General features: G+C 43.2%; 1 protein-coding gene across 1 annotated transcript in view; it reads right to left on the minus strand.

Moving 5' to 3' along the window:
* The window catches only part of AHI1 (Abelson helper integration site 1), a 210,209-nt gene that overhangs the window by 141,089 nt on the left and 52,395 nt on the right, over window positions 1–16,725 (minus strand). Inside the window, exons 14-17 of the mRNA XM_044291599.1 lie at window positions 6,947–7,053; window positions 4,066–4,184; window positions 2,451–2,581; window positions 2,166–2,306 (exon numbers count right to left, since the gene is read on the minus strand). Of these exons, the coding sequence (XP_044147534.1) occupies window positions 2,166–2,306; window positions 2,451–2,581; window positions 4,066–4,184; window positions 6,947–7,053 (498 nt within the window). The remainder of the gene's footprint in view (window positions 1–2,165; window positions 2,307–2,450; window positions 2,582–4,065; window positions 4,185–6,946; window positions 7,054–16,725) is intronic.

Below are 16,725 nucleotides of genomic sequence, written 5' to 3' on the forward strand. Positions count from 1 at the left end.
CTGGTATCGGCCTCACAGAAGTCATTGCGCATGCGCCATCTTCGCTCGACCCGGAAAGGAAGAGCGGAGCGGCGCAACTTGCCGGGCGAGCGGAGGACGGAGAAGCAAGAGTGGCAAAACTGGTACATGCCCAATGAGTTCTGTGAGGCCGATGCCAGGACACCGCGCAGACGCTGACATGTGTATATAGAGCGCATGCGCAGGATTACGGGCGCTGCACAAACATTACGTCAGCGATGAGCAGTGAATAAATTAGCAGTGGGGCGGTGCTGCGGTGTGAAGTAATGGGCACAACTGGGCTCCAACTGCCGTAGGGACGTCCCCTTGGGCTCCTTATTGAGGAACTTTGCATATTAAAACCAATTTAATAGACCAAATAAAAGACACAGGGCAGTAATACTAGTATATTTTAATGTAAATTGTGGAGACTGATGTGGTGATGTTATTAGCTCAGCAAGTAAAATCCAGGTGACAGTTCCCTTTAAATAAAAATGTAGTTTTTAGGGGTCAATTTAGTTCTTTTTGGTTATGTATATGTATTTATGGCCTCCGATTATCCATGTACATAGTTTCTTTTTAGTAAAATAACTATTTTTTTAACCCCTCTCTAGTGATAATCACTATTACATTAGGATATCGCTAGAGACGTGGTCAGCATATTTTATACTAAAAATCAGGTACAAACAGGATGAAGGCAGTAGAAAATGTAAGCTTTATTCACATTTATGTGCGTAATGTGCATATTTGTTGTGACTTTTTTGACGCCGTGATCCAGACACTGATAAACATCTGGGTCATGGCATCAATAAATGGCCAAAGTGGCTGCAGAGGGATAATTAGATGAGCAAACTATCCTTTTCTGGCTCCTTTTCTGGAGGTAAAGGACCCCTTCATATGTGACAATTACAGGTATGCTCTATGAAGATGATAATCTGCGCAGCACTTCATGTTACCCCTCCCCACTGTGGTCAAGTAGACTTATACAAGGACAGGGTATCTATGCCTCCTCCTTTCGATGCATCTTGTCAGCACACACTCCTTGGCCTCCCTTTCCCTCCACAGTTCAGGAACTGTTCTGGACTGTAAACTTCTAAATACAAAACCCACAGAGGATTAAGCTTTTAATTGCCAAAGACAAATCACAGTAGAGTGGTACTTCACTAGTCTAACACACATGAGATACTTCCTTGCTATAAATGGTTCTCTCTCTATGTCTCTATAGTAGCTAAAAATATGAGCCACGTTTTTAAGATAAGAATCTATGCTTTAAAGGTGTTTTTCTAACTTCAGCAAATGGCATTTATCATGTAGACAAAGTTAATTTGGAGGGCAATTACTAATGAATTGTGATCAGGACTGTGGGAGTGAGTATAAGCGCTGCAGCAGTGGCTGTAACCTCTGGAAACGAGCAGTGTATAATGCAATGGAAGAATGAATTCAGTCAGAAAAGGAAGCAATATAGACAATCACAATACATTAGTAAAGTGCCTTGTATTAACTTTTCTACATGGTAAATGCCACTTGCTGAAATGAGACAATCCCTTTAAAGAAAGACTGGGATCGCTATGCTAGTAGCCATACTGCCGGAAATAAAACCTTTAGAAACCGGGTTGGAGGTGAGAGGCACATGCAACTCCCACTTTACCCGACTGTATCTTGGCCTGTATAGTGGCTAGCACTGTGACCTTCGCCTTATCTCTAGCTGCTATACAGCCTGAAAAAGTAGTAGTGGTAGAAAGAATGCATCTCATGCGTCGTTGGCTACTGAAGTCCCACCCTGCAAGAATGTATGACAAACGTCCTTGGCAGGAAGAGGGTTAAGCTCCTGTGTTTTCAACAGTATTATGCTATATAGTTTGCTTGTTAGACTGTAAAATAATTAGACTGTATAAATATTTTGTATTATTTTAAATTGTAGAAGTTACAGAAGCTTCCAATTTGTCAACTATTCTGGCCATACACATTAGATGTATGTTGTCTGAACCTAAAAATGTTGTTGGGACTAGCTAACCATCTAACGTGTATGGGAGCCTCCTAAATCCCTTCCAATAGTAGACATCAGGGGACAGAAGAACAGAATACTTCTGTTCTGGGTAAACAAGTCTTCTATGCAAGAAGGGATGCTGTGTTAGCAGAAACAATACAGAATCAGTGTTCATGCTCACCCTTGTAGTCATAAATGTATACAATGATTGGTTGGCTTGGTCCAAAGGCACAAAATGCCACCATGTGTTCATGAGGGTGAAAGGCCACATCTCGAAGTGGGGCTGTATATGACAGCGCTGTATACTTTGCTACCTGGTCTCCTACAATAAAATAAAACACACCCTGACTTTATAAGCAGTATTAGAATTTAAACAGGTTAAAGTAACTGCATAAAATAAGAGATGTGTACCAGTCTATTGTTCATAGTACATTGCATTGACCAAACAAAACTAAAAATGTCTCACCTGTTTCCGCATTCCACACATATGCAACCCCATCTTCACTACCTGCTATGACAAATGTTCCACAAGGTGTTAAGGCACTGCGAAGTTTTTCCCTGTAATTTGTGGCTCCAATATATTTCTTTGCAGCCAGTCTAAAACAGAATTAAAGAGCACAAGAAATTAGACATGATTCCTACTAGGGTATTAAACAACCAGGTACTGTTCTAACATGTGCTGCTAGACGTCAGATGTCCAAAAGTGGCCTTAGCCAGTCCAGTTCACTTCTTCGCGACAGTAGAAAAGAGTTCTTTAAATAGCCTTGTCTGCAACCGTCATTTTATATACTTGCAGACCGTCTAGATTATTCTTGAAGACTGACTTACAGTATTAGGGCTTGTTCAGACGAACGTGTGAAGCCCGTGCCCATGCTGTGGACCACAAACTGCAATGCACAGGCACTGTCCGTGGGACAGCCGCATGGGGATCGTGGACCCATTCACTTGAATGGGCCCGCGATCCCTCCGTACCGCTAAAAGATAGAGCATTATCCGTAGTGCTTCCGTAGTGTTCCGTTCCGCATCTCCGGATTTGCGGACCCGTTGAAGTGAATGGGTCCGCATCCGTGATGCGGAATGCACACGGAACGGTGCCTGTGTATTGCGGATCTGCAAATGTGGTCCACAATACGGCAACGGCCATCACACGTTCATATGAACAAGCCCTTAATTTGATTTGCTGCATCAGTATATTAGTTATTTAGAGATGACTATTAAAGGGGTTTTCTGGGATTTTTATACCGATTATCCTCAGAATAGTTTATCAGTATCTGATGGATGGGGTCTGACACCTGGGACCCTCGCCAATTAGCTGTTTGAGAAGGCAGAAGCACTCCTGTGAGTGCCGCAGTCTTCTCTCAGATTTTCCTAGGGTGAGTGACAACATGTTCATGTGTCATGTGGCCTAGGAGCAGCTCAGCCCCAATGAAGTGAAAGGGATTGAGCGTGATACCAAGCACAGCCGATATCCAAATGTACAGCACTGTGCTTGGGAAGCTGCGAGAAGGCTGCGGCACTCACAGCAGCGTTGGTGCCTTCTTAAAACAACTGATCGGCAGTGGTGTCGGACCCCCACTGATCAGATACGATCAGTAAAAAAAAATAAAAACACAGAAACCCTTTTAACATAGATCACGATGGATGGGCGGAACAGTGGATGGATGGATAAATAGATATAAAAGAAATAGATAAATAGGTAAGTAGATACATAGATAGAAAAAAATGGATCAGTAGAGGATAATAGAAGACAAAATGGGGTTATCCAACCCCTGAAATGCCCTCCCATATGCCCGGGCCCCTCAAACACAATGAACTTACCATGCTCCCCGGCACCCACATCGCTTCTGAAGCCCACATGGCCGCCTTTGCATCTCCGCATCGCGACGGGGAGATGCAACGGCAACCGTGTAGGCTTCAGAAAAAACGCAGGTGCCGGGGAGCAGGGCAAGTACAATATGTGTGAGGGGCCTGGGCATATGGGGGATGCATTTCAGGGGTTGGATAACCACTTTAACAGCAGAGAAAAGCATCTTGACAGCCAAATAGACAAAACTGAAACACAAAAGGGGAAAACTGCTTACATTCTAAGATCCATGATTCGGACTGTACTGTCTTTTGTATGAATCAACAGGCGCCTTCCATTTGGATGAACTTCTAAGTGATTCACAGCAATTCCTTTCATGTCACTTTCTTTTATTTCCTAAAATGACACAGTATGCTAAAAAATATTAAGGCAAAAAAACTTGTACAACTTTTATTACTTCTATTTGGACAGAGGGTAATCCATGTTATACATGGATATGCTCAAAGCCTACAATGGGAACTGCTGTTACAAGACGGTTCTCTTTTCTGGCTCCCAGAGAAGGGACCCTCTTAGGCTCCATTCACACGTCCGTAGCGTGTTTTGCGGATCCACAAAACACAGACAGGGCAATGTGCGTTCCGCATATCGCTGGCACTAATAGAATATGCCTATTCTTGTCCACAATTGCGGACAAGAATAGGATATGTTCTATTTTTTTCGGGAACGGAAATGCGGACCCGGAAGTGCGAACCTAATAGGGCAATATGATCAGGGGTTCTCTTCATTTAGGGCATATGATCAGAGGTTCTCTTCATGAGACAAAGCCATTAACATGTCTGGGGAAATACTGCATAACAATGTTTCTTTTCACAGACCAACATAAATTAACAATTTTTTTTTACTTTCCAGTTCCACTACCTCACTATCTAGATTGTAAAAAAATTAATACATTCTGAAAGTCCTGGCCACTCCAAGACTGCGGTGTCCAAATAGAAAAATTCCAGATCGGCTCATCAACTGTACGTTTTTAATATCGGTTGTCCAAAGCCGCTTTCACATAAATTATATAAACCAATATTTATTCGAATTAAGGTTAAAATGTTTTTCAAGGTTACAATCTACAGGGTGAGCCATTTATATGGATACACCTTAATAAAATGGAATGGTTGGTGATATTAACTTCCTGTTTGTGGCACATTAGTATATGTGAGGGGGGAAACTTTTCAAGATGGGTGGTGACCATGGCGGCCATTTTGAAGTTGGCCATTTTGAATCCAACTTTTGTTTTTTCAATAGGAAGAGTGACACATCAAACTTATTGGGAATTTCACAAGAAAAATAATGGTGTGCTTGGTTTTAACGTAACTTTATTCTTTCATGAGTTATTTACAAGTTTCTGACCACTTATAAAATGTGTTCAATGTGCTGCCCATTGTGTTGGATTGTCAGTGCAACCCTCTTCTCCCACTCTTCACACACTAATGATGTGTTTCCCTCTTTATGCACTGAAGCTGGCACGTTCCCTGAGTTTTCCCAGCAAGATGGTGCACCACCACATTATGGGTGTCAGGTCCGAGCATTCCTAGATGAACAGTTTCCTGGAAAGTGGATTGGTCGTTGTGGGCCAGTTGAATGGCCCCCAAGGTTTCCCGATCTGACCCCCTTAGACTTTTATCTTTGGGGTCATCTGAAGGCAATTGTCTATGCTGTGAAGATACGAGATGTGCAGCACCTGAAACTACGGATACTGGAAGCCTGTGCTAGCATTTCTCCTGCGGTGTTGCTATGAGTGGGTGAAGAGTGGGAGAAGAGGGTTGCATTGACAATCCAACACAATGGGCAGCACATTGAACACATTTTATAAGTGGCCAGAAACTTGTAAATAACTCATGAAAGAATAAAGTTACATTAAAACTAAGCACACCATTGTTTTTCTTGTGAAATTCCCAATAAGTTTGATGTGTCACATGACCCTCTTCCTATTGAAAAAACAAAAGTTGGATTAAAAATGGCCAACTTCAAAATGGCCGCCATAGTCACCACCCATCTTGAAAAGTTTCCCCCCTCACATATACTAATGTGCCACAAACAGGAAGTTAATATCACCAACCATTCCCATTTTATTAAGGTGTATCCATATAAATGGCCCACCCTGTATTATAATGACACACAAATTGAAAAATGCTTTCAAGATCAAGTAAACCTTAGACAAATTTTTTAATAAAAACTTTTTCTAATATATTTTTTAAATTAATTTTGTATTTTTATAATACTTTTACCTCCCTAAAGAGCACCATTTCCTGTGTGCTTAAAACTCCGTTCTCTGTACACCGCTGACAGCTCAGCGGTGTACGGAGTACGGACTGTGAAATTTATGAATGGGGCCGCAGCACATCGAGTACGGGCAGGAGCGCATATTGCTGCTCATGCCCATGCCCCCCAGAGGTTTACTAACTCCTGCCATAGCACATGGGCACCCTGTACCCATATATTATGCCAGGATTAGCTGAGCGGAGTGGGCTTCTGCCTGCTCTGCTAAGCTAAGAGCTGACATGCAGGACTCTTAGCCAGGAGTTAGTAAACCTCTGGGAGGCACAGGCAGGAGCAGCAATATGCACTCATAAACTTCACAGTCCATACTTCATATACCGCTGAGCAGGGCATTAAGGACATCTTATTAAAAATTTACTCAAAGGTTTAGTTACTCTTTAAAAGCTATGGAGGACCATGTGGGCATTTTTTTATTACTACATTTTGGGCTACAAATCTGTTTTCCAATTGGTCTTTATTAAAGATGTTCAGCAGTTTTTTGAGTAAAGATGTCACTCAGTTTTTAGTTGCAGAGTAGCAGGCTTTGTGTTAACAGTGAGACCTGACTGCTCATGTGCAGTACATATCTTTGAACTCCTGACTGCTCCTTATAGCTCAATTCAGGAAGAGCTGCTGATACTCTGCAGTAGTAATGGTTGAAATTTTTAAATAAAGACCACCTTCAACAATGATTTTTAGCCCAAAAGGGGTAGAATGCAATAACAGAAAAATGCCACCAAAGGTGTCTACAGACTTTTATTAAAATGTTAGTAAAGGATGTCAAGCTAACAGTTAACTAGATTTATACCATACAAAACTGGACAATTCTCACAACTTGACAATTTTACCTTCAAAATACTCCAGAGTTCAACTGGGTTCTTTTGGGAACTTCTGCTGATGCCTGTATTCCACATGATAATCAGTCCAGAGCTGTCTCCAGAAAACATGTGAAGTCCTACGTTGAAGGGAAATAACATGGACATAAGGTCTATAGTTATCTTGTTTTGAACCACTTATGGTATATTCACATAGGCCTAGTAAAATGCTGCTAGGTCAGAACTCCCAACATACAACCACAAGTGTTCTACCATGGTTTTGCACTGTAGTCTTTGGTTACTCTTATGCTTACAGAATAAGCATGTTAAAATACACCAATACAATATTTCCTTCAACCAAGTGCATCCCAAAATATTGTATATAATATTGACCGTTTCTGTTTTTCATGGGACATCTCTGTGACCCAGACCACCAAAAGGGTTGTTTCATAGCAGTTTTAGGGGCATTGATGGGCAGTACACAAAATATGCATGTATACTATACTATACTATGAAATCTGGAAAGCAAGTTTTCATCTGTTAAAGGGGTTATCCGACACTAACAAATTCTCCCCCATAGGCCGGGCCCCTCACATTGATTCTACTTACGTGGCTCCCCGTGTCGCTCCTGGTCACCGCTGCTGCTTCTCCCTGTGCGCGGATTAAAATATCTGGTGTCGGGGGAGCAGCCAATGGCAGGCGGTGACGGGGACAAGCCTCTCTAGCATCACCCGCAATGCTAGGGAAGCTCGTCCCCGTCACCACCGGGAGCCAGGTAAGAAGAATCAGTGTGAAAGGCCTAGCATATGGGGGAGCATTTGTTAGTGTCGAATAACCTATTTAAAATGCCACTAGTGCTGGCACACTCGACTCTTTGCGCAACAACTTTTGGCCTCCTGCACCACCCCACACCACTTTCAAAAGTGGACTGGTATTAAGGCCTAAGTCTAATTTTCATCTTCAGAGACAGTCACAAAATTCGCAAAAATGCCGCAATTCTACACCAGCCAAACCCCAGGTGTACTTTCACAGATCCGTAAACCACACAGCACTTGCGCCAAATTCATTACTACCGTGCAGCATTTCATAAATTAGGCACAGCAGCACAAACAAATGAAAAACTAAAAAAAGACACAAAAAACACTGCAAATGATAAATTCCACCTTTTCCTTTATAAACCGGTTTGTGTAATAAAATCCCATAGATTGGGAATATGGTCGTTCAGTCCTGCATCTGGTAAATGTTACCAAAATTAACAAGTATTTTATACTTTACTTCTTAAGCAAATTAACTTTTTTTCCCCTAAGACGATAATCTATTGTTACCTTTTGCACACATTCAGCATCCTGAACTGAAAGACAGATTCACCTGTGAGAAAGCCAAAACCAACACTGGGAGAAGTTTACTGAATATCCCCGGGGATATTTTACTCATGTTTAAATATGGGCACCTGTCTAAAGCAGACTTAATTATACTCTTTCAAGCTAAGTACCCATGAATACATTCCCTTGGACTACAGAAGAGCGCATTATACTGTTATTTTTTTCCCTTCATTAGGAGTAAGCTGTGAGAGAGAAGACGGAAGACAACACAAAGGACCCAGCTTTGTAATCTAAAAAAAAATTACACCGTTCCATACATTTGACAGAAGCCAAAAAGAGTGTCCGTTTGGCCTCTTTTTTGGTTTTAAGGTATGGAACCAGTCAACAGACTGTGCTATTCCATAAATAAATATTATGGACATTTCCCACTAAATGCCTATAGGGAGGTATATGTTGCAGTGGATGTCACTCTTTCAAGACAAGTCATTTTCAAGGGGACTAGGCTCAATTACTTCTATAAATATATCAGTGCGCATTATATATACACTGAGAAAAACATTGTGGGCAGTCTAAGGCACACCTGTGCAATATTTATGCTGTCTAATCAGCACCTTGATATGCCACACCTGTGAGGTGGGATGGATTATCTCGGCAAAGGAGAAGTGCTCACTAACACAGATTTAGGGTCCATTCACATGTCCATGGTGTGTTGCGGATCTGCAACACACCCGGCCGGCACCCTCTATAGAAATGCCTATTCTTGTCCGCAGTTGCGGACAAGAATAGGACATGTTCTATCTTTTGCGGAGCTGCAGACCGGAAGTTCGGGGCCGAAACCCGGAAGTTCGGGGCTGCGCTCCACAAATGCGGAAGCGGAGAGCACATAGTGTGCTCTCCGCTTCACATCCGGTCCCATAGAGAATGAATGGGTCTGCATCCATTCCGCAAATTGAAAATTCATTCTCTATGGGGCAGAAATAGATGCGGACAACACACAGTGTCCTGTCCGCATTTCCGGAGCGCGCCCCCGATCTTCCGGTCCGCGGCTCCGGAATTGCGGACAAGAATAAGCAGTTCTATGGGGGTGCCTGCCAGGTAAATTGCGGATCCACAATACACTACGGACGTTTGAATGGAGAGACACTTTTCTAAAATCCTATACTCAAACTGGAGTGGATAAATCCCTTGTAAGTTTTAAAATCTGACTGTCATTAAGGGTACATTCACACGACCGTATAATTCTACCCGCGTCAGATCCGCATCTGTTCCCCATTTTTTCCGGAATAGATGCGGATCCATTCATTCCTATGGGTGAATAAAATGTGCGGACAACATTCAGTATGTTGTCCGCATACGTGTTTCTGCATTTCTAGTCCGCAAAAATATAAAGCTTGTACTACTATTGTCCGCACAGATCGATCCACAGCCCCTTTCAAGTCAATGGATCCGCAAATCGCGGATGACATACTGAATGGTTTCCGTATGTCATCCGTTTTTTGCGGATCCGTTTCTGTATTATTGAAGGCCTAAAATAATTATTTCATTGTTTTCTCACTCTTTTTTTTCCTTCCATTTTTATGGTCCGCAAACATACGGAACACAAACGGAAGTCATTCGTCTGCAAAATGCGGACACATGGTATCGTTATTTGCGGACCGCAAAACGGAAAGGATTACACACAGTCGTGTGAATGTACCCTTAATCAGTATATTCTAAGACAGCCAGGTATGGCTTTAAATTATTCAAAGTTTGTGAGAGAAGCACAGGTTAGACATGCGGCTTCAAAGTTTATGAGGGCAAGGACCGTGACACAAATCCCCCAGGATGCCCAGAAACCCTTGATGCCGGTGGAAAATCGTCTGGGACCTAATGGAACTACTTCTTCACAAGGTCTACAGACTGTACATGGACAACTTTTACTGTAGTGTACCACTATTTAAAAATCTTTATGCTGCTATAAAAGGGACCTGTGGGGCTGTCCTCAGGAACCAAAAAGGATTGCCACCACAACTTCTCTCAAGGTGCCTAGCAAAGGGGAAATAATTTGCTTTAACAAGTGATGAAATCCAAGCACTTAAGTGCAATGACCACAAAGAAGTGGTAATGCTAAGTATTATACACACTGACGTGGTGACCGTAAGGGGGAGAAAAGCTACTGCGGACAGAGAACAGGTTCATGGGGGATATTGATATATCTGATCAGGCTCTCCAACATCTTCTATGTGTGTATGTATGTCCACTAAAAGGAATCCGCACCGTCGCATTTACAATCACGAAATTTGGCACACAGGTACATAAGGTGTCCGGGAAGATTTTAGACTGGGTTTCAGCTCTCTAGCATGCACCGTCCCCGAAATATTCCCAAAAAATGCAAATATGGCACATCACATGACCAACATTAGCCAATAGAAGCCTTCATATACCAACTGCCATACACATGGTCACATGTCCCTAATCAGCCAATAGAAGGTCGCAGGCCCTTAGTCTCCACATACACACAGTTTTACACCAGGTTTCCATAACAACCCAGCCATTTTTCTTCACTGCTGCAGGTCAGCTTTAAAGGGGCAGAATGCTGTGAATAACACTGTTAAGGGAGTGGAGTGCTGTGGAGGTCACAGTTCAGGGGCAAGCAGGGTGGCCATTCAGGGCACCATCAATAGACGGACTTAAAACCCTCGCCCCCAGGTCGCACTAAGCCACGCCACCTCCCACTCTGCAGCCGATGGTGATTGAAAAAATGAAGGTAAAAATCTACTTCGGTCAGCTGTATGGGTGGGAGGGAGGGTGACTTTCTCCCTGCAGCTCACACTCACACAGCACAGTGCTGCTGTCTGAGAATGACCTGTTCAAAAGGACACATCCCTGTGTCCGTCCAGGCCCTGCACCGGACAGAGGACAGGGAGTCTGAAAGCCAGACTGTCCAGCCCAAAACCGGACCTCTGGCCACCCTAGGGGCAGGCTGCTGTGGAGGTCACAGTTAAGGGGACAGTCCGCTATGGATGTCAGTGTTAAGGGGCAGATTGCTGTACAGGCCACTGTTAAGGGAACGGGGTGTTGTGGAAATCACTGTTAAGGAGATGGTGTACTGTGGAGGTCACTAATAAAGGGGCGGCCACTGTGGAGGTCACTGTTAAAGGGTCGGACTGCTGTGGAGGTCACTGATAAAAGGGCGGGATGCTGTGGAGGTCACTGTTAAGGGGACAGGGAACTGTGGAGGTCACAGTTAAGGGGACGGTCCGCTATGAAGGTCAGTGTTAACCACTTCAACCCCGCTAGCTAAAACCCCCTTAATGACCAGGCCACTTTTTACACTTCTGCACTACACTACTTTCACCGTTTATTGCTCGGTCATGCAACTTACCACCCAAATGAATTTTACCTCCTTTTCTTCTCACTAATAGAGCTTTCATTTGGTGGTATTTCATTGCTGCTGACATTTTTACTTTTTTGTTATGAATCAAACTTTAACGATTTTTTTGCAAAAAAATGACATTTTTCACTTTCAGTTGTAAAATTTTGCAAAAAGAAACGACATCCATATATAAATTTTTCACTAAATTTATTGTTCTACATGTCTTTGATAAAAAAAAAATGGTTTGGGTAAAAAAAAAAAATGGTTTGGGTAAAAGTTATAGCATTTACAAACTATGGTACAAAAATGTGAATTTCCGCTTTTTAAAGCAGCTCTGACTTTCTGAGCACCTGTCATGTTTCCTGAGGTTCTACAATGCCCAGACAGTACAAACACCCCACAAATGACCCCATTTCGGAAAGTAGACACCCTAAGGTATTCACTGATGGGCATAGTGAGTTCATAGAACTTTTTTTTTTTTGTCACAAGTTAGCGGAAAATGATTATTTTTATTTTATTTTTTCTTACAAAGTCTCATATTCCACTAACTTGTGACAAAAAATAAAAACTTCCATGAACTCACTATGCGCATCACAAAATACCTTGGGGTGTCTTCTTTCCAAAATGGGGTCACTTGTGGGGTAGTTATACTGCCCTGGCATTCTAGGGGCCCAGATGTGTGAGAAGAAGTTTGCAATCAAAATCTGTAAAAAAATGACCGGTGAAATCCTAAAGGTGCTCTTTGGAATGTGTGCCCCTTTGCCCACCTAGGCTGCAAAAAAGTGTCACACATGTGGTATCGCCGTACTCGGGAGAAGTTGGGGAATGTGTTTTGGGGTGTCATTTTACATATACCCATGCTGGGTGAGAGAAATATCTCGGCAAATGAAAACTTTTCCCATTTTTTTATACAAAGTTGGCATTTGACCAAGATATTTATCTCGCCCAGCATGGGTATATGTAAAATGACACCCCAAAACACATTCCCCAACTTCTCCTGAGTACGGCGATACCAGATGTGTGACACTTTTTTGCAGCCTAGTTGCGCAAAGCGGCCCAAATTCCTTTTAGGAGGGCATTTTTAGACATTTGGATCCCAGACTTCTTCTCACGCTTTAGGGCCCCTAAAAAGCCAGGGCAGTATAAATACCCCACATGTGACCCCACTTTGGAAAGAAGACACCCCAAGGTATTCAATGAGGGGCATGGCGAGTTCATAGAATTTTTATTTATTGTTTTGCATAAGTTAGCGGTAATTGATTTTTTTTTTTTTTTTTTTTTTATCACAAAGTCTCACTTTCCGCTAACTTGGGACAAAAATTTCAATCTTTCATGGACTCAATATGCCCCTCACGGAATACCTTGGGGTGTCTTCTTTCCGAAATGGGGTCACATGTGGGGTATTTATACTGCCCTGGCTTTTTAGGGGCCCTAAAGCGTGAGAAGAAGTCTGGAATATAAATGTCTAAAAAATGTTACGCATTTGGATTCCGTGAGGGGTATGGTGAGTTCATGTGAGATTTTTTTTTTGGGACACAAGTTAGTGGAATATGAGACTTTGTAAGAAAAAACTAAAAAAAAAAATATTTCCGCTAACTTGGGCCAAAAAAATGTCTGAATGGAGCCTTACAGGGGGTGATCAATGACAGGGGGGTGATCACCCATATAGACTCCCTGATCACCCCCCTGTAAGGCTCCATTCAGACGTTCGTATGTGTTTTGCGGATCCGATCCATGTATCCGTAAAAATCATACAGACGTCTGAATGGAGCCTGACAGGGGGGTGATCAGGAAGTCTATATGGGTGATCACCCCCTTGTCATTGATCACCCCCCTGTAAAGCTCCATTCAGACGTCCGTATGTGATTTGCGGATCCGATCCATGTATCCGTGGATCCGTAAAAATCATACGGACGTCTGAATGGAGCCTTACAGGGGGGTGATCAATGACAGGGGGGTGATCAGGAAGTCTATATGGGTGATCACCCCCTTGTCATTGATCACCCCCCTGTAAAGCTCCATTCAGACGTCCGAATGTGTTTTGCGGATCCGATCCATGTATCCGTGGATCCGTAAAAATCATACGGACGTCTGAATGGAGCCTTACAGGGGGGTGATCAATGACAGGGGGGTGATCAATGACAGGGAAGTGATCAGGAAGTCTATATGGGTGATCACCCCCTTGTCATTGATCACCCCCCTGTAAGGCTCCATTCAGACGTCCGTATGCGTTTTGCGGATCCGATCCATGTATCAGTGGATCCGTAAAAATCATACGGATGTCTGAACGGACCCTGACAGGGGGGTGATCAGGGAGTCTGTATGGGGTGATCAGTGGTTCATAAAGGGTTAATAAGTGACCGGGGGGGGGGGGGTGTAGTGTAGTGTTTGGTGCTACTTTACTGAGCTGCCTGTGTCCTCTGGTGGTCGATCCAAACAAAAGGGACCACCAGAGGACCAGGTAGCAGGTATATTAGACGCTGTTATCAAAACAGCGTCTAATATACCTGTTAGGGGTTAAAAAAAAAAAAACATCTCCAGCCTGCCAGCGAACGATCGCCGCTGGCAGGCTGGAGATCCACTCGCTTACCTTCCGTTCCTGTGAGCGCGTGCGCCTGCGTGCGCGCGTTCACAGGAAATCTCGGCTATCGCGGGAGGACGCGTATATGCGTCCACCCAGAAGAGCAGGGCCGCCGGCAGGACACAATCCTGCGTACGGCGGTCCTGGAGCGGTTAAGGGGTGGTGTGCTGTAGAGGTCACTGTTGAAGGGGCGGGGTACTGTAAATGTCACTGTTATATTCGATACTGTGTAAATCTTTTAACGACACACACACAAACATTAAATAAAATAGATTAAATATACCCGTGCAAAGCCAGGTCCTTCTGCTAGTTATTTGATAAAAGGGAAAACTAGAGCCTGGTACAAGAAGTTGACAATTTCTATGTAATTTACAAAAAGGTCCAGGAAACAATTATTCCCTTGAAAAAATTATTGAACACCTTTTGTTTGAAGGAGAGGAGGCAGGACGGCATGATTCAAAAAGACATCAAGAGATTTACAAAGCGTCACTTTATGCATCTTGTCCCTGCCACTGAAATACAGAGTTAGGCCGAATGCACACGGCCGTGTTCCGTGGCCGAGAGCAGTCTGTGGTATGCCGGGCTGGATTCCTGTTCTACGTATTACTGTACAGCAGCGGCGGCATGAATCGCCGTGCACTCCTGCTCTGAACAGGAATCCAGCCCGGCATACCACGGACTGCTCTCGGCCACGGAACACAGCCATGTGCATTCGGCCTTTTCCACAAAAAAAGATGCCAGGTTTGCCAAAAACATGGCAAAAAAAAAAAGAACAAACTTTTTTTGGGCCCCATTTTGCCCTTCAAAACACGGAATGCGCATTTACTTGTGCTTTGGAACCTGATATACAGTAGTAAACTATTGAAGTAAATACCATATATAAAAGAACAAAAAAGAGACATATAACATCTCGAGAATACATTTTTTTACACTTTCCAATTTATTATTTATACCATTATTTTAAGAAGATTCATACCGTCCTAACAATGAAACACTGAGAGGATCTTTCATTACAATTACCTTGGTCTATATCCTTTAGATAGGAAGACACCTTTCTAGGAGGCTGAACCAAGCAGTATATATATATATATATATGTATGTATATATATATATATATATATATATTTTAGGGATCGACCGATTATCGGTTTTACCGATATTATCGGCCGATATTGAGGATTTTGACCGCTATCGGTATCGGCATCTATTCCGATAGCTTATGGGGAACACATATCGCGCTGCTGACAGTGCTCTCCGTGTTCCCCTTAGCAGCACAGGGGAGAAGGAAGCAGTGTCTCCTCCCCCTGTGCTGCTGCCGCCAATTAAAGGACAGGGGACAAGAGAAGGGGAGGGGCTGTGGCCACTGCGCCACCAATGAAGATTAATCTCTCATTTATTCATATAAAGGAGGCGGGAGCTGGCTGCAGTATCACATAGCCGGCTCCCGATCTCTATGAGCACTAGCTGCGATCTGCGGTAGTTAACCCCTCAGGTGCCGCGGATCGCAGCTACTGCTCACAGAGGTCGGGAGACGGCTATGTGATTCTGCAGCCAGCTCCCGCCTCCTGTATATGAATAAATGAGAGATTAATCTTCATTGGTGGCGCAGTGCACCCCCCCACCCCCCAAGCCCAGTATTAGACATTGGTGGTGCAGTCCTCCCCCCAAGCCCCCCCAGTATTAAGCATTGGTGGCGCAGTGCGCCCCCCACCCCAGTATTAAAAACTTTGGTGGCGCAGTGTGCCCCTCCACAGGATCCCCCTCTCCCCTGCTCCTCCGATCGGAGCCCCAGCAGTGTAATGCTGGGGCTCCGATCGGTTACCATGGCAGCCAGGACGCTATTGAAGCCCTGGCTGCCATGGTAAGCTACATGCTGCTGTGTCCACAAAGCACAAAGCAGCAGGGACAGTGTGAGCTCCTATTCACCCTGATAGATCTCTATCAGGGTGAATAGGACAAGGGTTCTACTCCCTAAGGGGGCTAAAAGTTAGTAAAAAAAAAATTACAAAAATAAAAATAAAACACCAAAATATTAAGTATAAATGAAAAAGAAAGATTTACAAAAAAAACAAAAAACTACACATTAACAATAAACATTAATTTTCAGCAGATTTGTGTAGGAATTTTTTATTTTATTTTTTTAAATGAAAATTCCCAGAATATCGGTATAAATTATCGGCTATCGGCCTGACAGTTCACAAATTATCGGTATCTGCCCTAAAAAATCAATATCGGTCGATCCCTAATATATATATATATATATATATATATATATATCCTCCAACATATAAGTTAGAGGACAGCCATCTAGCAGACAATTGTCTCTTGGCAGCGAATCTACGTAACTGGAATGAGGGAACCTGTCAGTATTTTCATGTTGCCCATGGTTAGGGCAACATGGGTTAATTATTCTCACTTTGCCAGTTTTGTATCAGTTTTGACATTTGGTGATCCTTGCCACTTTTAGAAGTCGAGTGAATTCGGATTAGAACACCTTTAAAGACTGTGTACACCTTTGAAGTAAAAAATAATTTATGACTGCATTTTACTTATT

Source organism: Bufo gargarizans, chromosome 4 (assembly GCF_014858855.1).
Source record: "Bufo gargarizans isolate SCDJY-AF-19 chromosome 4, ASM1485885v1, whole genome shotgun sequence".
Classification (NCBI taxonomy): Eukaryota; Metazoa; Chordata; class Amphibia; order Anura; family Bufonidae; genus Bufo; species Bufo gargarizans.